Raw genomic sequence first — 18194 nt, 5'->3', positions numbered from 1 at the left:
ACAGTCTCTTGCATATAGATGCTTAACAGGAGATGAGTATTAAGGAAAAGGGAGTTAAACTATTCTGAGTTTTCACAAAATAACCAAACTAAACAAAAATATTTATTGAACCCAAACAGTATATATCAGCTTTTTTCTGTACCCATCTATACCCACCCTATTATTATTGAAATGTTTTTTTAATTAATAAAAGTGGATTAATTGAAGAATCATGGATAAATTATTTGGAGACTTTAAAAATCACTTTTCTTATAAAAGTTATAAATACTTTGGGGGGAAATATGAAAACATAATAAATAAAAATCATCTGTAACACCTAGTTGTGGCTAACATTTTGGTATGTAATATTTTCAATTTTTGTTTCATTTAGAAAAGGTTCAATGTATTAAGGGTTTTATATTTTATTTATATAAAAACATTTCATTTTATTGAATGTTTTTTGCAAGGATAATCAGTGATTTTGTCTAATAATAAAAAGTTGAGAAACCTAGGGGTGGGATACTGTTTGAGCATTTAAATAACTTCTTGTAAAACAGCATTTTTCGAACATTTTATTAGTAGAATCTTACATTTACTTTCATTTGACTACTGAAATGACATTTATAATGTTGAATAGAAGAATATTTGTTAAAAGTTAATTTATCATGCTATTTTAATTATGTGTTCAATATATATAAATTTATTTGGAATCACATGAAAATACTTCTCTACTTGACAGGTAAAGTGTATGCAGTGGGTGGACATGATGGCAATGAACATTTAGGTAGCATGGAGATGTTTGATCCTCTCACTAATAAATGGATGATGAAGGCATCAATGAACACAAAGAGGTAGATCAGTGTGGACGTTTCTTGTTATTTGTTGGTGGAAAATAAAGCTTCCTGTAATTGAAAGAGCTAATTTTTCACTCTTTTTAGAAACTTTAAATACCTTCTCAAACACATTTTGTTAAAGCATCCAATATAACTCTAATTTTAGAAATTTTCCTGAGAATCAAGAATAGAATCATGTCTTTGAGTGTGATAATGGTTGTCATCGTTTGACTTACACTTGAGCATTTGTTGTTTTAAGTTTCTATTTTGAAATAATTTTAGATTTTCAGAAAAGATTAAAAAATAGTTGAGTTCCTATGTAGTCAAGGTTCTCAACTGAAATGATTTTGTACATGGGGATCCACTGCCATTTAATTTTCTCTTCTTGATTAATTTAACATAGTGTTCTTAACTGAGTTTTCTTATATGGTAAAAATATGAAAAATTAGGGAAGGACAAGTTGAAAGAGTAACAATGAAACCTAGACATTATTGTATATAAAATAGATAGCCAGTAGGAATTTGCTGTATGATGGAGGGAGTTCAAAACTTGTGCTCTGTGATAACCTAGGGGGGTGGGAGGGACATTCAAGAGGGAGGGGACAATGTATACCTATGACTGATTCATGTTGACATATGGCAGAAGCTAAGACAATATTATAAAGCAAGTATCCTCCAATTAAAAATAAATTTAAAAAATGTGAAAAATTAGATGGAAATGTGAAAAGATTTTGGCCTTTTCCCACTCATGAGGAGAAGGAATCTTACTAGGAAAAACCCTATTCTTAACATATGCTACTTATCTATAAATGACATTTTAATACTTTAGTAGGGCTTGATTTATGCTACATGGCAACTACAAATCAATAGTTTAAATTCCAACATGTGAATTAAAATGGGGGAGAAAATCCTAAAGTACATATTTAATTTTTATATCCTTGCCTGTTTATCATGCTAAGCTTATTTTTAGCTGAGAATTGAGTGAAACTTGTCTAACAAAAAGCAGTTGAATTTCTTTAGTCTTATATGCCCTGAACGTTGCCATAGCTTTCCAACTGTATACGGAATAATAGAACTGCAATTATTTCCTCACGTTATTTGCTTTTATAATTTGTGTCTCCCAAATGATTGTTTCAGTGTGCGTTCCAAGATCATACTCATGTGTTAAATACTTGGTTCTCTGTATTTTTTTCCCCTTTCTTTTTTATCTTTTTATCCACCAGTAGAATGGATACTGGTGTGTGTTCAAGTTATGGTATTATTGAAACCCATCATCCTAACAGAGCATCTCTAGGGGTTGATTTACTTTTCAGTAAATATTTGTGTCCTTTGCAAGATAAATCAAGTGCTGAAGATACAGCAGTAAATAAGATAGCCAAGGTCTCTACCCCCATAGAGCTTACATTCTAAAAGGCGAGATACAAATAGACGTAATCACACAGGTAATAATGTTAGCACCACATAAGTAAAGGATGCTCAAGAGTGGAGATCGTAATGTCAGTTCCATAGGTGAGAAGTCCAGCAATTTTAACCGTCTTTTCCCCCTACAGTCCCAGAAGTCAAAATCAAGCTGTAGAGTGTAGACTGTAATGGAGGTTCTGGGGAAGAAACTACTTTCAGGTCATTTAGGTTGTGGATAGAATTCAGCTCTTGGCAATTGAAGGACAGAGTTTGTTTTTACTGGCTGAAGGCCAGGGGTCACTCAGCTCCTAGAAGCCACTCTTACTTAGGTCTTTTCCCTCCATCTTCAAACAAGCAAATAACTTGCAGGATCCACCCCATTCTTTGAGTTTCTGACCTGTCTTCTGCTACCAGCTGAAGAAACTTCTCTGCTTTTACAGGGCTTATGTGTTTAGATCAGGCCCATTCACATAATCTCCATTTTGCCACATAATGTAGCATACTCAGGAGTAAAACTAGAGAGTGAATATTGTGGAGAGAGGCATCTTAAAATCTGCCTAGCATAGGGAGGTGGACAGTAAGTATCACTTTAGAGTAAAGTTAAGGTTGAAGATCGGAGAAGGCAATGGCACCCCACTCCAGTACTCTTGCCTGGAAAATCCCATGTACACAGGAGCCTGGTAGGCTGCAGTCCATGGGGTCGCTACTAGTCGGACATGACTGAGTGACTTCGCTTTCACTTTTCACTTTTATGCATTGGAGAAGGAAATGGCAACCCACTCCAGTCTTTTCTTGCCTGGAGAATCCCAGGGACGGGGGAGCCTGGTGGGCTGCCATCTATGGGGTTGCACAGAATCGGACATGACGGAAGCGACTTAGCAGCAGCAAGGTTGAAGATCCAGACAGATTTGAAGTAGAAGTTGGATGTATGTCTGGAAATATATATTAGCGTTGTCATAAATCCATGGAAAGAATCCAGATTGTCTCTAGAGAGAGTGTGGGGTGATAAGAGGCTTTAGAGCACTTCACAATTCAGTGAAGCTGGACCAGAGAAGCAGGCACTGATGCAGGAAGCTGTAGGGAGCAATCAGTATTGTCTTACGCTCTTGTGGGTTAAGGGCTGAAGGGTCAGGGGAATTACACTCACTTATGACGCCTGTATGTTCTAGAGTGTACACACATGTTCACCCACACCTGGAAGTTTTTATAACAGTATTTTGTAAGTCACTGTTTTATACTCAAGGGAAAAGAGGTTAAGGAGATGAAGGATAACGTTATCCTTAAGAATTCTTTCTAGGGTACTATTTTGATAAATTGAGTTAGACTCTCAGTAGAGCAGCAGCTCTCTCCAGTAATAATGATAGCTAATACACAGCACTGACTATGGGTCAGTCACTGTTCTTAGTGCATTACTATATTGACTCCTTATATCAGCTGTGTCTACTCCTTTCTCAAATGGAAGATGAAAAAACATGGTAGTTACAGGTTTAAACAATATACCTTATCCAAGGTACACACCAAATTAGTGACAGATAAGTTTTAGAAAAGTTCAACTTTTGATTGATGTAATTTAAAAAAAAAATTCATATATATTTTTTCCCAATCACCATTCTGATGAATTAGCTTTTCACATAGGCTAAGTCTTTTCTGTTCCAAGATAAATAGATGCCCTTCAGAAGTAAAGCAATGTGATATAAAGCTTGTAATATAAAATTGATAACACAGGAGACCCTGGTTCAATTCCTGCGTTGGGAACATCCGCTGGAGAAGGCTACTCACTCCAGTGTTCTGGCCTGGAGAATTCCATGGATTATTCACGACTGAGCGACTGTCGCTCACTCACTGTATGTGATGTGATGAAATACTAGAACAAAATGTGCTCTGCAGTTACATGAATTTAGTAATGAGATTAACTTTTGACCTCTCTAGCAAACCGTTTTTGTCAGTTCATCAACCTCTCACTTCTGCAGCTGACTGTTGTACTAATTGAATCTTTCTGACTCCATTTATAGTGTTTTGTTGGATTTTCCTTTATTATTTAAGTTTAACCTGTATTTGTTGTGTAGTCACTAAGTTGTGTCTAACTCTTTTTGCAAACCTATGGACTGTACCCCACCAGGCTTCTCTTTCCATGGGATTTTCCAGGCAAGAATTCTGGAGTGGGTTGCCATTTCCTTTTCCAGGGCATCTTCCTGACCCACAGATCAAACCTGTGTCTCCTGCACTGCAGGGTTCTTTTACCACTGAGCCACCAGGGAAGCCCTTAATTGGTGTAGGCTATACAGTATAAAACTCCAGAGGGCACTGTCCACATAGACTTGCACAGTTTGACAACTCTAGAGCCATCTGTTCAGAAGCTTTGATAAATCTAAAAATAATGGGAGAAAAAGCCACATTGACATTTAACGTGATAAATGAGTGCATTAGCACACTTTTTTTGCTGCCTTTTTTCTGGAAACAGAATGCAAAAGTGTGTTCTATTGTTTTTTGCAGGCGAGGAATTGCCTTGGCTTCCTTGGGAGGCCCAATTTATGCCATTGGAGGGTTAGATGACAACACTTGCTTCAACGATGTGGAGAGATATGACATAGAATCTGATCAGTGGAGTACAGTGGCACCAATGAATACTCCCCGTGGAGGCGTTGGCTCTGTGGCTCTCGTGGTGGGTTACATCACAGCTCGGTCACTGGATTGCACTGCATTACATCCGCAACCTAATAAGGAAGGGTCTGGTACATTCATATCTCCAGTATGCAGATTACACCCCAGATTATTTCATGAAATACTGCTCTCTTGCACATTTTGGTCTACCTTTAGGACAGCATATAAATCATTTCAAAATCTAATGACATGTTTTTATATTTTTTGTCTTTGTTTAGAACCATGTTTATGCAGTAGGTGGCAATGATGGAGTAGCTTCTCTGTCTAGTGTGGAGAGGTATGATCCACATCTCGATAAGTGGATAGAAGTTAAAGAGATGGGTCAGCGAAGAGCAGGCAATGGAGTTAGTGAGCTCCATGGTTGCTTATACGTTGTTGGTGAGTGGATGGTTTTCTCTAGTTTAATTTTTTACAGGACATATAATGATAGTGTCACAAAACAACACAGGAACATAACATTGCATTTAGGCTCAAGTGGAATCAGTCCTAAGGTCTGCTTTTGCATTCTTCAGGTTCATGGACTTGCTTCTCTATTTACATCTTCATCTTTCATGTTTAAAACTCTGCCTCCGTGTTTTCACTTAGGAGTGGCAAGTCTGTCTAAAGTAGGAGATTACATTGAAATAAGACATATTTTTTTAATGTAAGGACACAGGTTGAATGTGCTTTGCTACAATAAATCTGTAAAGATCTAAGACATGTTTTATTCATGATGGTGGCTAGCATCTCTGTATTGCTCTTTGACTTTTTACTATATAGTAGAGTTGGAGGGAACCATAGGGCGGGCAGTACTTGTTCAGACTTTAACATGCATATGAATAATAATGAGATATTGTTAAATTGCAAGGGAGGGGGCCTAGATTCTGTAACAGCTCATAAGTGATAGTCAGTGTTATTTCTGTTGGTCCACTCAACACATTTCCAGTGTCAGGGCTTTTAAAGGGCTATGACATGGGAATAATGTCTATTTTTAAGAATTAAGAATCTGAGATTATGTTAAGCATCTCAGCTGTGTCTAGTACCTTATCAGTAAATGGGTAGCTATATTATGATTAGTATTCCCTTCCTTTATAGGAGGAGTTGTGTTTGGAGAGGTGGTCACTAGCGTATGTCATACTCTCTCATGTTAATATCAACTGCTGTTACAAAACTCAGAGTGCTGATAAGACAGTAGGATATTGTTAACACTTAAACATCTGCAAGTAATAGAAGTCATACTGGATATCTCAGTGCTTACGTGTATTAAAGAGGGACAATAACATAATTTACCCTTTTAGTCTTGCCTGATCATCACAGCAGCTCTTTGAGGTGGTCAGAAACTGGAGAGTGAATATTTACTCATAGTCACATGCCTAAGTAAGCTGACAAAGCTGGAATTTAAAGAAGGGTCTGTGAGAACCCAGAGCTGTTACAGTACGCCAGTGCTCCTCTCACAGCTCCCTATCTAGCATAGGTCTTGGCGTCTCAGTAGGAGCATTAGTGTTTCTGTTACTTGTTAAATTTTCTGAGCCCTTGTAGTTAGAACAGACATGGTAAAAATAAGACTGACTCAGGTTGAACCTTTCAAAAACAAAAAAAACCCCGTCTTGTTCATCCAAGTCCTACTTAAAACATGTATAACTGATTTGAATAAGAAAACTTTGAAGGTAAACTGTATGTCCAGGAAGCTAATTGCATCCTGCCTTTTTTATTCCTCTGCTTTGAGCTTTTTGTTCAAGATTTATATGTATTACCTAGAAAGAGTATAGGGAGCCAAAGAAAAAGAATGCTTTCAAAAATAGAACTACCCTGTCTTAAAAACTTAATCTCCTCCATTAACATTAGCAGTAATTAAAGCTAAAGCCTTGTTGTAGTGGAAGAACGTTTTATATCATAGTTGTGGTGGGGATGGCACTACTGCATTTGTTCAGTGAATTTTATCTCAGTTGATACAATGAAATTAAACCCATTAGAGAAGCTGACTTTGTTGATTTATTTTTTAACCTGACCTTCTTTCTAAAAGGACTGGTCATAATATCAACACTTCCTGTCTCAGGAAAATAGGCTTAGTCACCCAGGAGACCTGTTATTCACATAGACTGAGATGCAGCCTAAAAAGAGACATTTATTTTTTAAAGGAAAGAGCACTGTTAGAATAGTAGTCTCTGTGTTTAACACTCAGGAACATGATAAGTAACATTGTTCAGTTCAGTTGCTCAGTTGTGTCCAACTCTTTGCGACCCCATGGATCACAGCACGCCAGGCCTCCCTGTCCATCACCAACGCCCGGAGTTCACTCAGACTCACGTCCATCGAGTCCGTGATGCCATCCAGCCATCTCATCCTCGGTCGTCCCCTTCTCCTCCTGCCCCTAATCCCTCCCAGCATCAGAGTCTTCTCCAATGAGTCAACACTTTGCATGAGGTGTCCAAAGTACTGGAGCTTCAGCTTTAGCATCATTCCTTCCAAAGAAATCTCAGGGCTGATCTCCTTCAGAATGGACTGGTTGGATCTCCTTTGTTAAGATAATCTATAGAGAGGACTGTCAGCATTGAGAAATGTAGCATGAAGATACAGTTTTGGCAAAAATTGCTAAGAATTCAATCATAGTCCACCATCTCTGCAATTATGATTGCAATTATAGTACTAAGGGAAACAGTTGGAAAATTTTGACTTACCTAAATGAGTCAAGTGATTTAGTGTGATTTATTCTAGTCTCAAGCCTTACTGTTTAAAAATCTGATATATACACAGAAGGAATATATGCACAGAAGGAATCTCAGTATTTTTTGCTTGCCTCTAGGATGCTAAGGAAAAATTAAATGTCTGTGGGTTTTTTTTCTTCCTAAATCATCTACTTAAATATAGGGACTCCAGTTTTTCTCACTTTAAGATTTTTAATCCTAGCACTGAGGAAAGTAATACTTAAATTATCTTGAATTGTAGAAAATGTGTAATAAGAGTTGATAGTAGTGATAGATATTTGGGTTTTCTAAAATGTTTTGAAAAGATTGGCTTTCAAAAGCTTTTGAATTGAGATTTAATGGTTACTTTCTATGAAACATAATACTGTTTTAAAATTTTTCCTTTACATAGGTGGTTTTGATGATAATTCTCCTCTGAGTTCTGTTGAGCGGTATGACCCTCGAAGCAACAAATGGGATTATGTAGCAGCCCTTACCACTCCCAGAGGTGGAGTGGGGATCGCAACAGTGATGGGCAAAATCTTTGCAGTTGGTGGTCATAATGGCAATGCATATCTAAATACAGTGGAAGCATTTGATCCAGTGCTGAATAGGTAACTTTTATGTTTGCTTTATGTTTTAATGGGATCTTCCAGTAACAGATTATTTTAGAGTGCTAAGGTGTTGCTTTTTGTTTATTCAGTCACTGAGTTGTGTCTGACTCCCTGCGACCCCATGAACTATAGCACACCAGTCTCCCCTGACCTTCGCTATCTACCAGAGTTTGCTCAAACTCATGTCTATTGAGTTGGTGATACTATCTAATCATCTTGCCCTCTGCTGCCCCTTTGTCCTCTGGCCTTCAATCTTTCCCAGCATCAGGGTCTTTTGGAATGAGTCGGCTCTGTGCATCAAGTGGCCAAAGTTTTGAAGTTTCAGCATCAGTCCTTCCAATGAATATCAGGACTGATTTCGTTTAGGATGGACTGGCTGGATCTTGCAATCCAAGGGACTCTCAAGAGTCTTCTTCAACACCACAGAACAAAAGCATCAGTTCTTCAGTGCTTAGTCTTGTTATGGTCCAACTCTCACATCCATACATGACTACTAGGAAAAACCATAGCTTTGAATAGATGGACCTTTGACTAGATGGCAAAGTGATGTGTCTGCTTTTTAATATGCTCCCTAGGTTTGTCATAGTTTTCCTTCCAAAGAGCAAGTGTCTTTTAATTTCATGGCTGCGGTCACTGTCTGCAGTGATTTTGGAGCCCAAGAAATTAAAATCTGTCACTGCTTCCACTTTTTATTCTTTTGTTTGCCATGAATGACCTGATCCTAGTTTTTTGAAGGTTGAGTTTCAACCGAGCTTTTTCACTATGAGCTTTCACAAAACCTCATCAAGAGTCTCTCTAGTTCTTCCTCACTTTCTGCCATTACAGTGGTATCATCTCCATATCTGAGGTTGTTGATACGTCTCCCCGCAATCTTGGCTCCAGCTTGTGCTTCATCCAGCCCAACATTTCACATGATGTACTCTGCATAGAGGTTGAATAAGCGGGGTCAGTATACAGCCTTGTTGTACTGCTCTCCTAATTTTGAACCAGTCAGTTGTTTCATAAGGGATTTGATTTAGGTCATACCTGGTCTAGCGGTTTTCCCTACTTTCTTCAATTTGACTCTGAATTTGGTAATAAGGAGTTCATCATCTGAGCCACAGTCAGCTCCTGGTCTTGTTTTTTTTGACTGTATAGAGCTTCTCCATCTTTGCCTGCAAAGAATATAATCAATCTAATTTCAGTGTTGACCATCTGGTGATGTCCATGTGTAGAGTCTTCTCTTGTGTTGGAAGAGGGTGTTTGCTATGACCAGTGCATTTTCTTGGCAAAACTCTATTAGTCTTTGCCCTGCTTCATTCCACATTCCAAGGTCAAATTTGCCTGTTACTCCAGGTGTTTCTTAACTTCTACTTTTGCATTCCAGTCCCCTATAATGAAAAGGACATCTTTTTTGGGTGTTAGTTCTAAAAGGTCTTGTAGGTCTTCATAAAACCATTCAACTTCAGCTTCTTCAGCATTACTGGTTGGGGCATAGACTTGGATCACTGTGATATTGAATGGTTTGCCTTGGAGACGAACAGAGATCATTCTGTCGTTTTTGAGATTGCATCCAAGTACTGCATTTCGGACTCTTGTGTTGACCATGATGGCTACTCCATTTCTTCTGAGGGATTCCTGCCCGCAGTAGTAGATATAATGGTCATCTGAGTTAAATTCACCCAAAATGAGGCTCATGACATTGTACAGGAGACAGGGATCAAGACCATCCCCATGGAAAAGAAATGCAAAAAAGCAAAATGGCTGTCTGGGGAGGCCTTACAAATAGCTGTGAAAAGAAGAGAGGCGAAAAGCAAAGGAGAAAAGAAAAGATATAAGCATTTGAATGCAGAGATCCAAAGAATAGCAAGAAGAGATAAGAAAGCCTGCTTCAACGATCAGTGCAAAGAAATAGAGGAAAACAACAGAATGGGAAAGACTAGAGATCTCTTTAAGAAAATTAGAGATACCAAGGGAACATTTCGTGCAAAGATGGGCTTGATAAAGGACATAAATGGTATGGACCTAACAGAAGCAGAAGATATTAAGAGGTGGCAAGAATACACAGAAGAACTGTATGAAAAAGATCTTCATGACCCAGATAATCATGATGATGTGATCACTTATCTAGAGCCAGACATCTTGGAATGTGAAGTCAAGTGGGCCTTAGAAAGCATCAGTATGAACAAAGCTAGTGGAGGTGATGGAATTCCAGTTGAGCTGTTTCAAATCCTGAAAGATGATGCTGTGAAAGTGCTGCAGTCAATATGCCAGCAAATTTGGAAAACTCAGCAGTGGCCACAGGACTGGAAAAGGTCAGTTTTCATTCCAATCCCAAAGAAAGGCAATGCCAGAGAATGCTCAAACTACCGCACAATTGCACTCATCTCATATGCTAGTAAAGTAATACTCAAAATTCTTCAAGCCAGGCTTCAGCAATACGTGAACTGTGAACTCCCTGATGTTGAAGCTGGTTTTAGAAAAGGCAGAGGAACCAGAGATCAAATTGTCAACATCCGTTGGATCATGGAAAAAGCAAGAGAGTTCCAGAAAAACATCTATTTCTGCTTTATTGACTATGCCAAAGCCTTTGACTGTGTGGATCAAAATAAACTGTGGAAAATTCTGAGAGAGATGGGAATACCAGACCACCTCACCTGCCTCTTGAGAAATCTGTATGCGGGTCAGGAAGCAACAGTTAGAACTGGACATGGAACAACAGACTGGTTCCAAATAGGAAAAGGAGTACGTCAAGGCTGTATATTGTCACCCTGCTTATTTAACTGCTATGCAGAGTACATCATGAGAAACGCTGGGCTGGATGAAGCACAAGTTGGAATCAAGATTGCCGGGAGAAATATCAATAACCTCAGATACGCAGATGACACCACGCTTATGGCAGAAAGTGAAGAGGAACTAAAAAACCTCTTGATGAAAGTGAAAGAGGAGAGCGAAAAAGTTGGCCTAAAGCTCAACATTCAGAAAACGAAGATCATGGCATCCGGTCTCATCACTTTATGGCAAATATATGGAGAAACGGTAGAAACAGTGTCAGACTTTTTTAGGGGGGCTCCAAAATCACTGCAGATGGTGGCTGCAGCCATGAAATTAAAAGACGCTTACTCCTTGGAAGAAAAGTTATGACCAACCTAGATAGCATATTCAAAAGCAGAGACATTATTTTGCTGACTAAGGTCGCCTAGTCAAGGCTATGGTTTTTCCTGTGGTCATGTATGGATGTGAGAGTTGGACTGTGAAGAAGGCTGAGCACCGAAGAATTGATGCTTTTGAACTGTGGTGTTGGAGAAGACTCTTGAGAGTCCCTTGGACTGCAAGGAGATTCAACCAGTCCATTCTGAAGGAGATCAGCCCTGGGATTTCTTTGGAAGGAATGACGCTGAAGCTGAAACTCCAGTACTTTGGCCACTTCATGCGAAGAGTTGACTCATTGGAAAAGACTCTGATGCTGGGAGGGATTGGGGGCAGGAGGAGAAGGGGACGACAGAGGATGAGATGGCTGGATGGCATCACAGACTCGATGGACGTGAGTCTGAGTGAACTCCAGGAGTTGGTGATGGACAGGGAGGCCTGGCGTGCTGCAATTCATGGGGTTGCAAAGATTCAGACACGACTGAGCGACTGAACTGAACAGTTGTTTCATGTCCGTTTCTAATTGCTGTTTCTTCACCTGCATTTCTAATACCTGTTTCTTGGGAGACAGGTAAAGTGGTTTGGTATTCCCATTTTTTTGAGAATTTTCCAGTTTATTGTGACCCACACAGTCAAAAACTCTAAGTCAATGAAGCATCAGTTCAGTTCAGTCGCTCAGTCGTGTCTGACTCTTTGCCACCCCATGAATCGCAGCATGCCAGGCCTCCCTGTCCATCCCCAACTAGATACTTTTCTGGACTCCCCTGCTTTCTCCATGATCCAACAAATGTTGACAATTTGATCTCTGGTTCCTCTGCCTTTTCTAAACCCAGCTTGTACATCTGGAAGTTCTCAGTTTACTTACTGCTGAAGCTTAGCTTGAAGGATTTTGAGCATGAGTTTGCTAGCATTGAAATGAGCACAGTTGTGCAGTAGTTTGAAAATTTTTGGCATTGCCCTTCTTTGGGATTGGAATGAAAACTGACCTTTTCCAGTCCTGTGGCCACTGCTGAGTTTTCCAAATTTGCTGGCATATTGAATACAGCATTTCACAGCATCATCTTTTAGGTTCTGAAATAGCTCAACAGGAATTCCATTACCTCCACTAGCTTTGTTTGTAGTAATGCTTCCTAAGGCCCACTTTACTTCACACTCCAGGATATCTGACTCTAGCTGAGTGATTACAGCATCATGGTTATCTGAGTCATTACAGCATCATGGTTATCTGAGTCATTAAGACCTTTTTTGTACAGTTTTTTTTGTGCAGTTTCTGTTTTGTACAGTTTCTCTCCTGCTTCTGTTAGGTCCATACCATTTCTGTCCTTTATTGTGCCCATCTTTGTATGAAATATTCCCTTGGAATCTAATTTTCTTTAACAGATCTCTTAGTCTTTCCCATTCTGTTGTTCTCCTCTATTTCTTTGCATTGTTCATGGAGGAAAGCTTTCTTATCTCTCCTTGCTATTCTTTGGAACTCTGCAGTCAGATGGGTATATCTTTCCTTTTCTCCTTTGCCTTTTGCTTCTCTTCTTTCCGCAGCTATTTGTAAGGCCTCCTCAGACAATCATTTTGCCTTTTTGCATTTCTTTTTCTTGGGAATGGTTTTGGTCACTGTCTCCTATCCAGTGTTACAAACCTCTGTCCACAGTTCTTCAAGCACTCTGTCTACTAGATCTAGTCCATTGAATACTTTCAGTGTATAATCATAAGGGATTAGATTTAGGTCATACCTGAATAGCCTAGTGATTTTCCCTACTTTCTTCAGTTTAAGTCTGATGTTTGCATTAAGGAGTTCATGACCTTAGCCACAGTCAGCTCCTGGTCTTGTTTTTGCTGACTGTATAGAGTTTCTTCATCTTCAGCTGCAAAGAATTTAATCAGTCTGATTTCAGTATTGACCATCTGGTGATGTCCATGTGTAGAGTCATCTCTTGTGTTGTTGGAAGATAGTGTTTTCCATGACTGGTGTGTTCTCTTGGCAAAAATGTCAGTCTTTACCCTGCTTCATTTTGTACTCCAAGGCCAAACTTGGCTGTTACTCCAGGTATATCTTGACTTCCTGCTTTTGCATGCCAGTCCTATATAATGAAAAGGACATCTTTTTGGGGGTGTTCTAGAAAGTCTTGTAAGTCTTCATAGAACCATTCAACTTCATCTTCTTTGGCATTAGTGGTTGGGGCATAGACATGGATTTCTGTGATTGAATGTTTTGCCTTCTAAACAAACTAAGATCATTCCGTCATTTTGAGATTGCACCCAAGTACTGCATTTTGGACTGTTTTGTTGATATGAAGGCTACTCCAATTCTTCTAAGGGATTCTTGTCCACAGTAGTAGATATAATGGTCATCTGAATTAAATTTGCCCATTCCAGTCCATTTTAGTTCACTGATTGCTAAAATGTCGATATTCACTCTTGCCATCTCCTGTTTGACCGCTTCCAATTTACCTTGATTCATGGACCTAACATTCCAGGTTCCTATGCAGTATCATTCTTTACCACATCAGACTTTACTTCCATTGCCAGTCGCATCCACAGCTGGGTGTCATCTCCACTTTGGCTCAGCCTCTTCATTCCTTCTGGAGCTATTTCCCTACTCTTCTCCAGGAGCATATTGGATGCCTGCTGACTTGGTGGGTTTGTCTTTCAGTGTCATATCTTTCTTCCTTTTCATACTGTTCTGTTGGTCTCAATTGGTTCATTCAAATTCTGACGGCCGGCCACTGTGCTCCTCATCTTCAAGGCTCTCATCATCTTTGCAAAACTTCTTGAACCACCCTCACTGTATGTTCGTTAGCAGTTCCTGGGCCAAATGCATTGTTGAAGTTGCAAGTTGTCTGTGCTGCTTTACAACCCATTTTGAACTCAAAAAATCACTTGAATTGGCATTTTATCTAACATCATTTCTATAATCTAAAATAAATATAGCAAATAATAAGTCATTAGCAAAAAAAAACATAAAGCAAAAACATAAAGCATTTATTTAAGAATGTATTCCAAAAAAAAAAAAAAAGAATGTATTCCAATATCAAACAGCAGAGTTCCACAATGAGAAGCCACAGTTACTTTTGCACCAACCTAGTACTTGACTCCACTCTTCCCCAACAGCATATTGGACACCTCTGACCTGGGGGGCTCAAACTTCTGGTATCATATCTTTTTGCATTTTCATCTGTTCATGGGGTTCTTGCAGCAGGAATAACGGAGTAGATTGCCATTTCGTCCTCCAGTGGACCATGTTTTGTCAGAACTTTTCACTATGACCCATCCATCTAGAGTGCCCTGCGTGGCATGGCTCATAGCTTCATTGAATCCCACAAGCCCCTGCACCATGACAAGGCTATGATCCATAAAAAAGAAAATGCTGCTAGATGTAGTTAATAGAAATGTTTGGGGATAGCTTACTGTCTTTCAAAACCAGTCTCTTAATAGGGAGGTTTTGTTTTGTCTTATGAGTGAAGCGAATCATGATTTAAGATAACATTCTTTCTTCTCTGTCTTTTCAGGTGGGAACTTGTTGGATCTGTGTCTCACTGCAGAGCTGGAGCAGGTGTAGCTGTGTGTGCCTGTTTAACTAGCCAAATCCGAGATGTAGGTCATGGATCCAGCAATGTGGTTGACTGTATGTGACTTGAGTTCCAGTCACCAACAGTTTAGTCATATCTGATAGGCAAGAAAGACAAGCAGGATTTTGTAATGGCCACCTTCGAGCAGTTTTAACTATTACTAGAGTGTCATGTAAATGTAAACTGTTGTATGTGACTGAGTGCAACTTTTGGAATGGTAGCCGAAGAATTACTAGTAATAAAGTTGATATTTCCCACTTTAACAAATAATGAAGTAGGGAAAGAAGACAGTCTAAGCTGAAACCTCCTCCTCCAAAAAAAAAAGAGAAAGGTTTAACGGAGTGGAGTGCCATAACCTTGAAATTAACTTTTTTTTTTAAGTGTGGATGAATAAACATGCAGAATGAAGTCGCTTGCTGAGCTTTACCTTTTGCCTAAAGGCATTAACCTTAGGCATTGGATTTTTCCTCTGGGGAGATTAGAACCTGTTCATCAACACAGAGGTACCAGGACTCCTAACAGACCTGCTCCATTTGAAGATCATTTCTCCTTGGTGCTGATGAATTTATGCCTTGCTTTTTTCTAGGTGTTGACTTGTCAATTCCTTGGATATTTACAGAAGTAGGAAAAATGTTTCATCTTTCTCAGTGTCAGCCTATAGGATTATAGGCTTCATTTCAGTTTGACTTGTTAGGACACCAAAAGATCTAAATGAACGATTCCATCTGAATGAATCTACACTTATTTTTCCATGTGAAAGGGGTTTTGTTTCATAGTAATAAAAAATGGAACCAGATGAGATTATTAGAGGAGAAGGCTTTAGAGTCAGCATTATTCTAGTGCCCATTTGAGAGACCTTGAATGGGAGTAGTGTCCATTACATGACTCCCTAATGAGGCAACTCCAAAAATATGTTTAACCCTCTTTGATTTAATTATTTCATTCTGAATCTGAGATTTATTATCTTTCTATTTTGCTGTCTGCCACCATCATAGTTTTTCTAACTGTACAGAATCTGGATTTATTTATTATGAGAAATTGAACTCAAAAACCCTTTACGGACTTTAGTTGAACTGTTGATTAGTTCATATCCCTCTTTACCAATAAAAGATATTGTAAAAGCAAAGGAAGATGAAACTAGTTTTTTTTTCTGTTATATTCTCTCCAGTGTACTTACTGAATTTTAATTGAAAATATTTCTTTCCATTGCTTTGAAGGCAGGCTATTTATACAGCTGTTGATCTAACAGCTCTTCGGTTTTGCCAGCATTATAAAGTGGCTTATTCATTATATGTATATATTTTTATAAATATGTATGAAGAATATTAAATTATTCTATTTTGTATTTGCAGTGCAGTTTGGTACTTCTCTTCCAGACGTTCTTGAATCCTCCTTTAGTTATTATGCCTTAGAATTTGGTATAGTTTACTGCTGTCAGTCATCTTGTTCATGAGCAAGCTGGGGCGATGCAGAACCTGAAGTTAACTGCCTAGCAGCTGTGATGGGCCTTGTTAAATGACAGCCTAGGCTTTTTCAGTACAGAGAGGCAAAAAGCCACATTACAAAAGCTAGTGCTTTGTGTATATTCAAGCAAAAAAAACAAGGTAAAGAAAATTTAAGAGAACTTAGCTAGCAGAAAAAGGTCTTTCATGAAGCCAACTTAAATGTTCTCAAATTATGGCAATTTTTGCTGTCAGCTTGTGAGCAAGTCCATAAGTCATTGCTGGATCGGAACTGATGTTCTCTTGTACAACTGTAACCGTATTTCAGTCAACCCCCAACGCAGTTCACTCTGTAGCACTTACTGGACTGGCTATAACTGGCTGCATATGGAGAATAAGGCTGAAAACCTGGCTTCAGCTCTTTCCCAGGTCTAATGGACTTCCTGTATTATAATGCTTGTCTAGGTATGGTTGCCTAATGTTATATTTATTTTGAGGGGGAGTGGATCTTTTATTCTTTCTAAGGTTATTAAAAAAACTTTTTTTCTTTTATTTCTGCCTTTGTCATGAGTATAGCATTTGGGAGCATGAAGGTGTTATGTTTCCATTACTAGTTTTTTCAATACAGGAGTCATCTAACATTACTAAGTTGCTACTCTTGCTACCCATAAAATATGAACTACTGCTAAGGGAAGTAACGGGAAGTAAACAACACGTGGCTAACTGTTACATGATGTGCGGGCCATCAGAAGTATAGCCTTGAAGGACCTGACAATGGTATGAAAAGATTAAAGTGCTTTATGTAGAGTGACAAGTAGCAAAAGAACTTCTCTATAATATTTTCTCAAAACCATATATAAATTTGTGTAGTAATATTCCAGCAAATCAAAATAGTAAAACTCTCATATACTACCAAGTACAGAGATCAGAAAGTTGGATTCACATCAGTGCTATTTATTGTTTCAAAATATATTGCATGTATCTATTATGAATAGGAATATGAGTATTATGTATCTATTATTATTTCTGTATAGTGTATGTAACTTTGCTTTTCTTTGTTTGATTGCTTTCATAGAATCTTTTCAAAATGATATAATTGTTTATTCTCCATCCTTCAAATACAAAATTGATTTAGTCGGTTGGCTGAAATATTTTTTTCTCCAAAGAAAGGATCTTTATGTTTAACAGAAAATATGAAGATTTTTGTTAACCCTTAAAGAGGTTAAAGGCAACTGACTGAGCAATTGTCTGTTCAGCAGTTGTAGACTTATACTATTTAGAAATAAGATTGTTTATGCATTAAGATGTTGCCCTTCCAATTAGTAACCTCGTGAATCTTTAATTTTGTTTTCTGCCTGTCTTGCCATTGCTAAAAACTTTTCTGAAACTCTTCCTTGGAAACCACCTGAAGATCCATTTGTAAGTCATCCAAGAGAATTGGTCTCATCATAGTCATACAAGAACAAACATGTGTTTGCCAGAGGAGGTGGATGGGGAAAGGAGAGAGAAATAGGTGGAGAGATGAAGAAGTACAAGATAACCTAGTTGCAAAATAAATGTGTCACGGGTATGTTAGGACAGTTTCTTTGAAGGGAACTCTGGGGATTCTATTGTAGTGCAAAAATTCTGGTGATTTTTGTTGTTTTAACAAGTCATTTTTCCATTATTTTATTGGTTGAGGCTAAACTCAGCCTACTTCAACTATATAAGGGATTTCTTAAATTTGGGTAGTAATCATGGGGCGTACTGACAACTACAATTTGTTTATTAATAACTATAGTTTGTTTAATGTAATGCCTGCATCAGTCACTTTATAATAACATTTTAATCTTTACAGTAATTTTGCAATTGAGAGTTACTCAGATACAGGAAGTAACTTGTCCAAGATTTACAACTAGTCACTGGTT

General features: G+C 38.4%; 1 protein-coding gene across 3 annotated transcripts in view; it reads left to right on the top strand.

Annotated features, from left to right (window-relative positions):
- The window catches only part of KLHL8 (kelch like family member 8), a 29168-nt gene extending 13275 nt beyond the window's left edge, over positions 1–15893 (top strand). For all 3 annotated transcript variants that reach the window (XM_068975418.1, XM_068975417.1, XM_068975416.1), the window contains 5 exons: positions 719–830; positions 4706–4874; positions 5092–5251; positions 7949–8150; positions 14786–15893. In XM_068975418.1, coding sequence (XP_068831519.1) covers positions 719–830; positions 4706–4874; positions 5092–5251; positions 7949–8150; positions 14786–14909 — 767 coding nt within the window. In that variant the 3' untranslated portion in view covers positions 14910–15893. The remainder of the gene's footprint in view (positions 1–718; positions 831–4705; positions 4875–5091; positions 5252–7948; positions 8151–14785) is intronic.
- The last annotated feature ends 2301 nt before the right edge of the window (positions 15894–18194 follow it).

This window comes from Capricornis sumatraensis, chromosome 7 (genome assembly GCF_032405125.1).
Source record: "Capricornis sumatraensis isolate serow.1 chromosome 7, serow.2, whole genome shotgun sequence".
NCBI lineage: Eukaryota > Metazoa > Chordata > Mammalia > Artiodactyla > Bovidae > Capricornis > Capricornis sumatraensis.
Note: the sequence above shows the minus strand (reverse complement) of the source record. Positions and strands in the feature narration are given on the sequence as shown.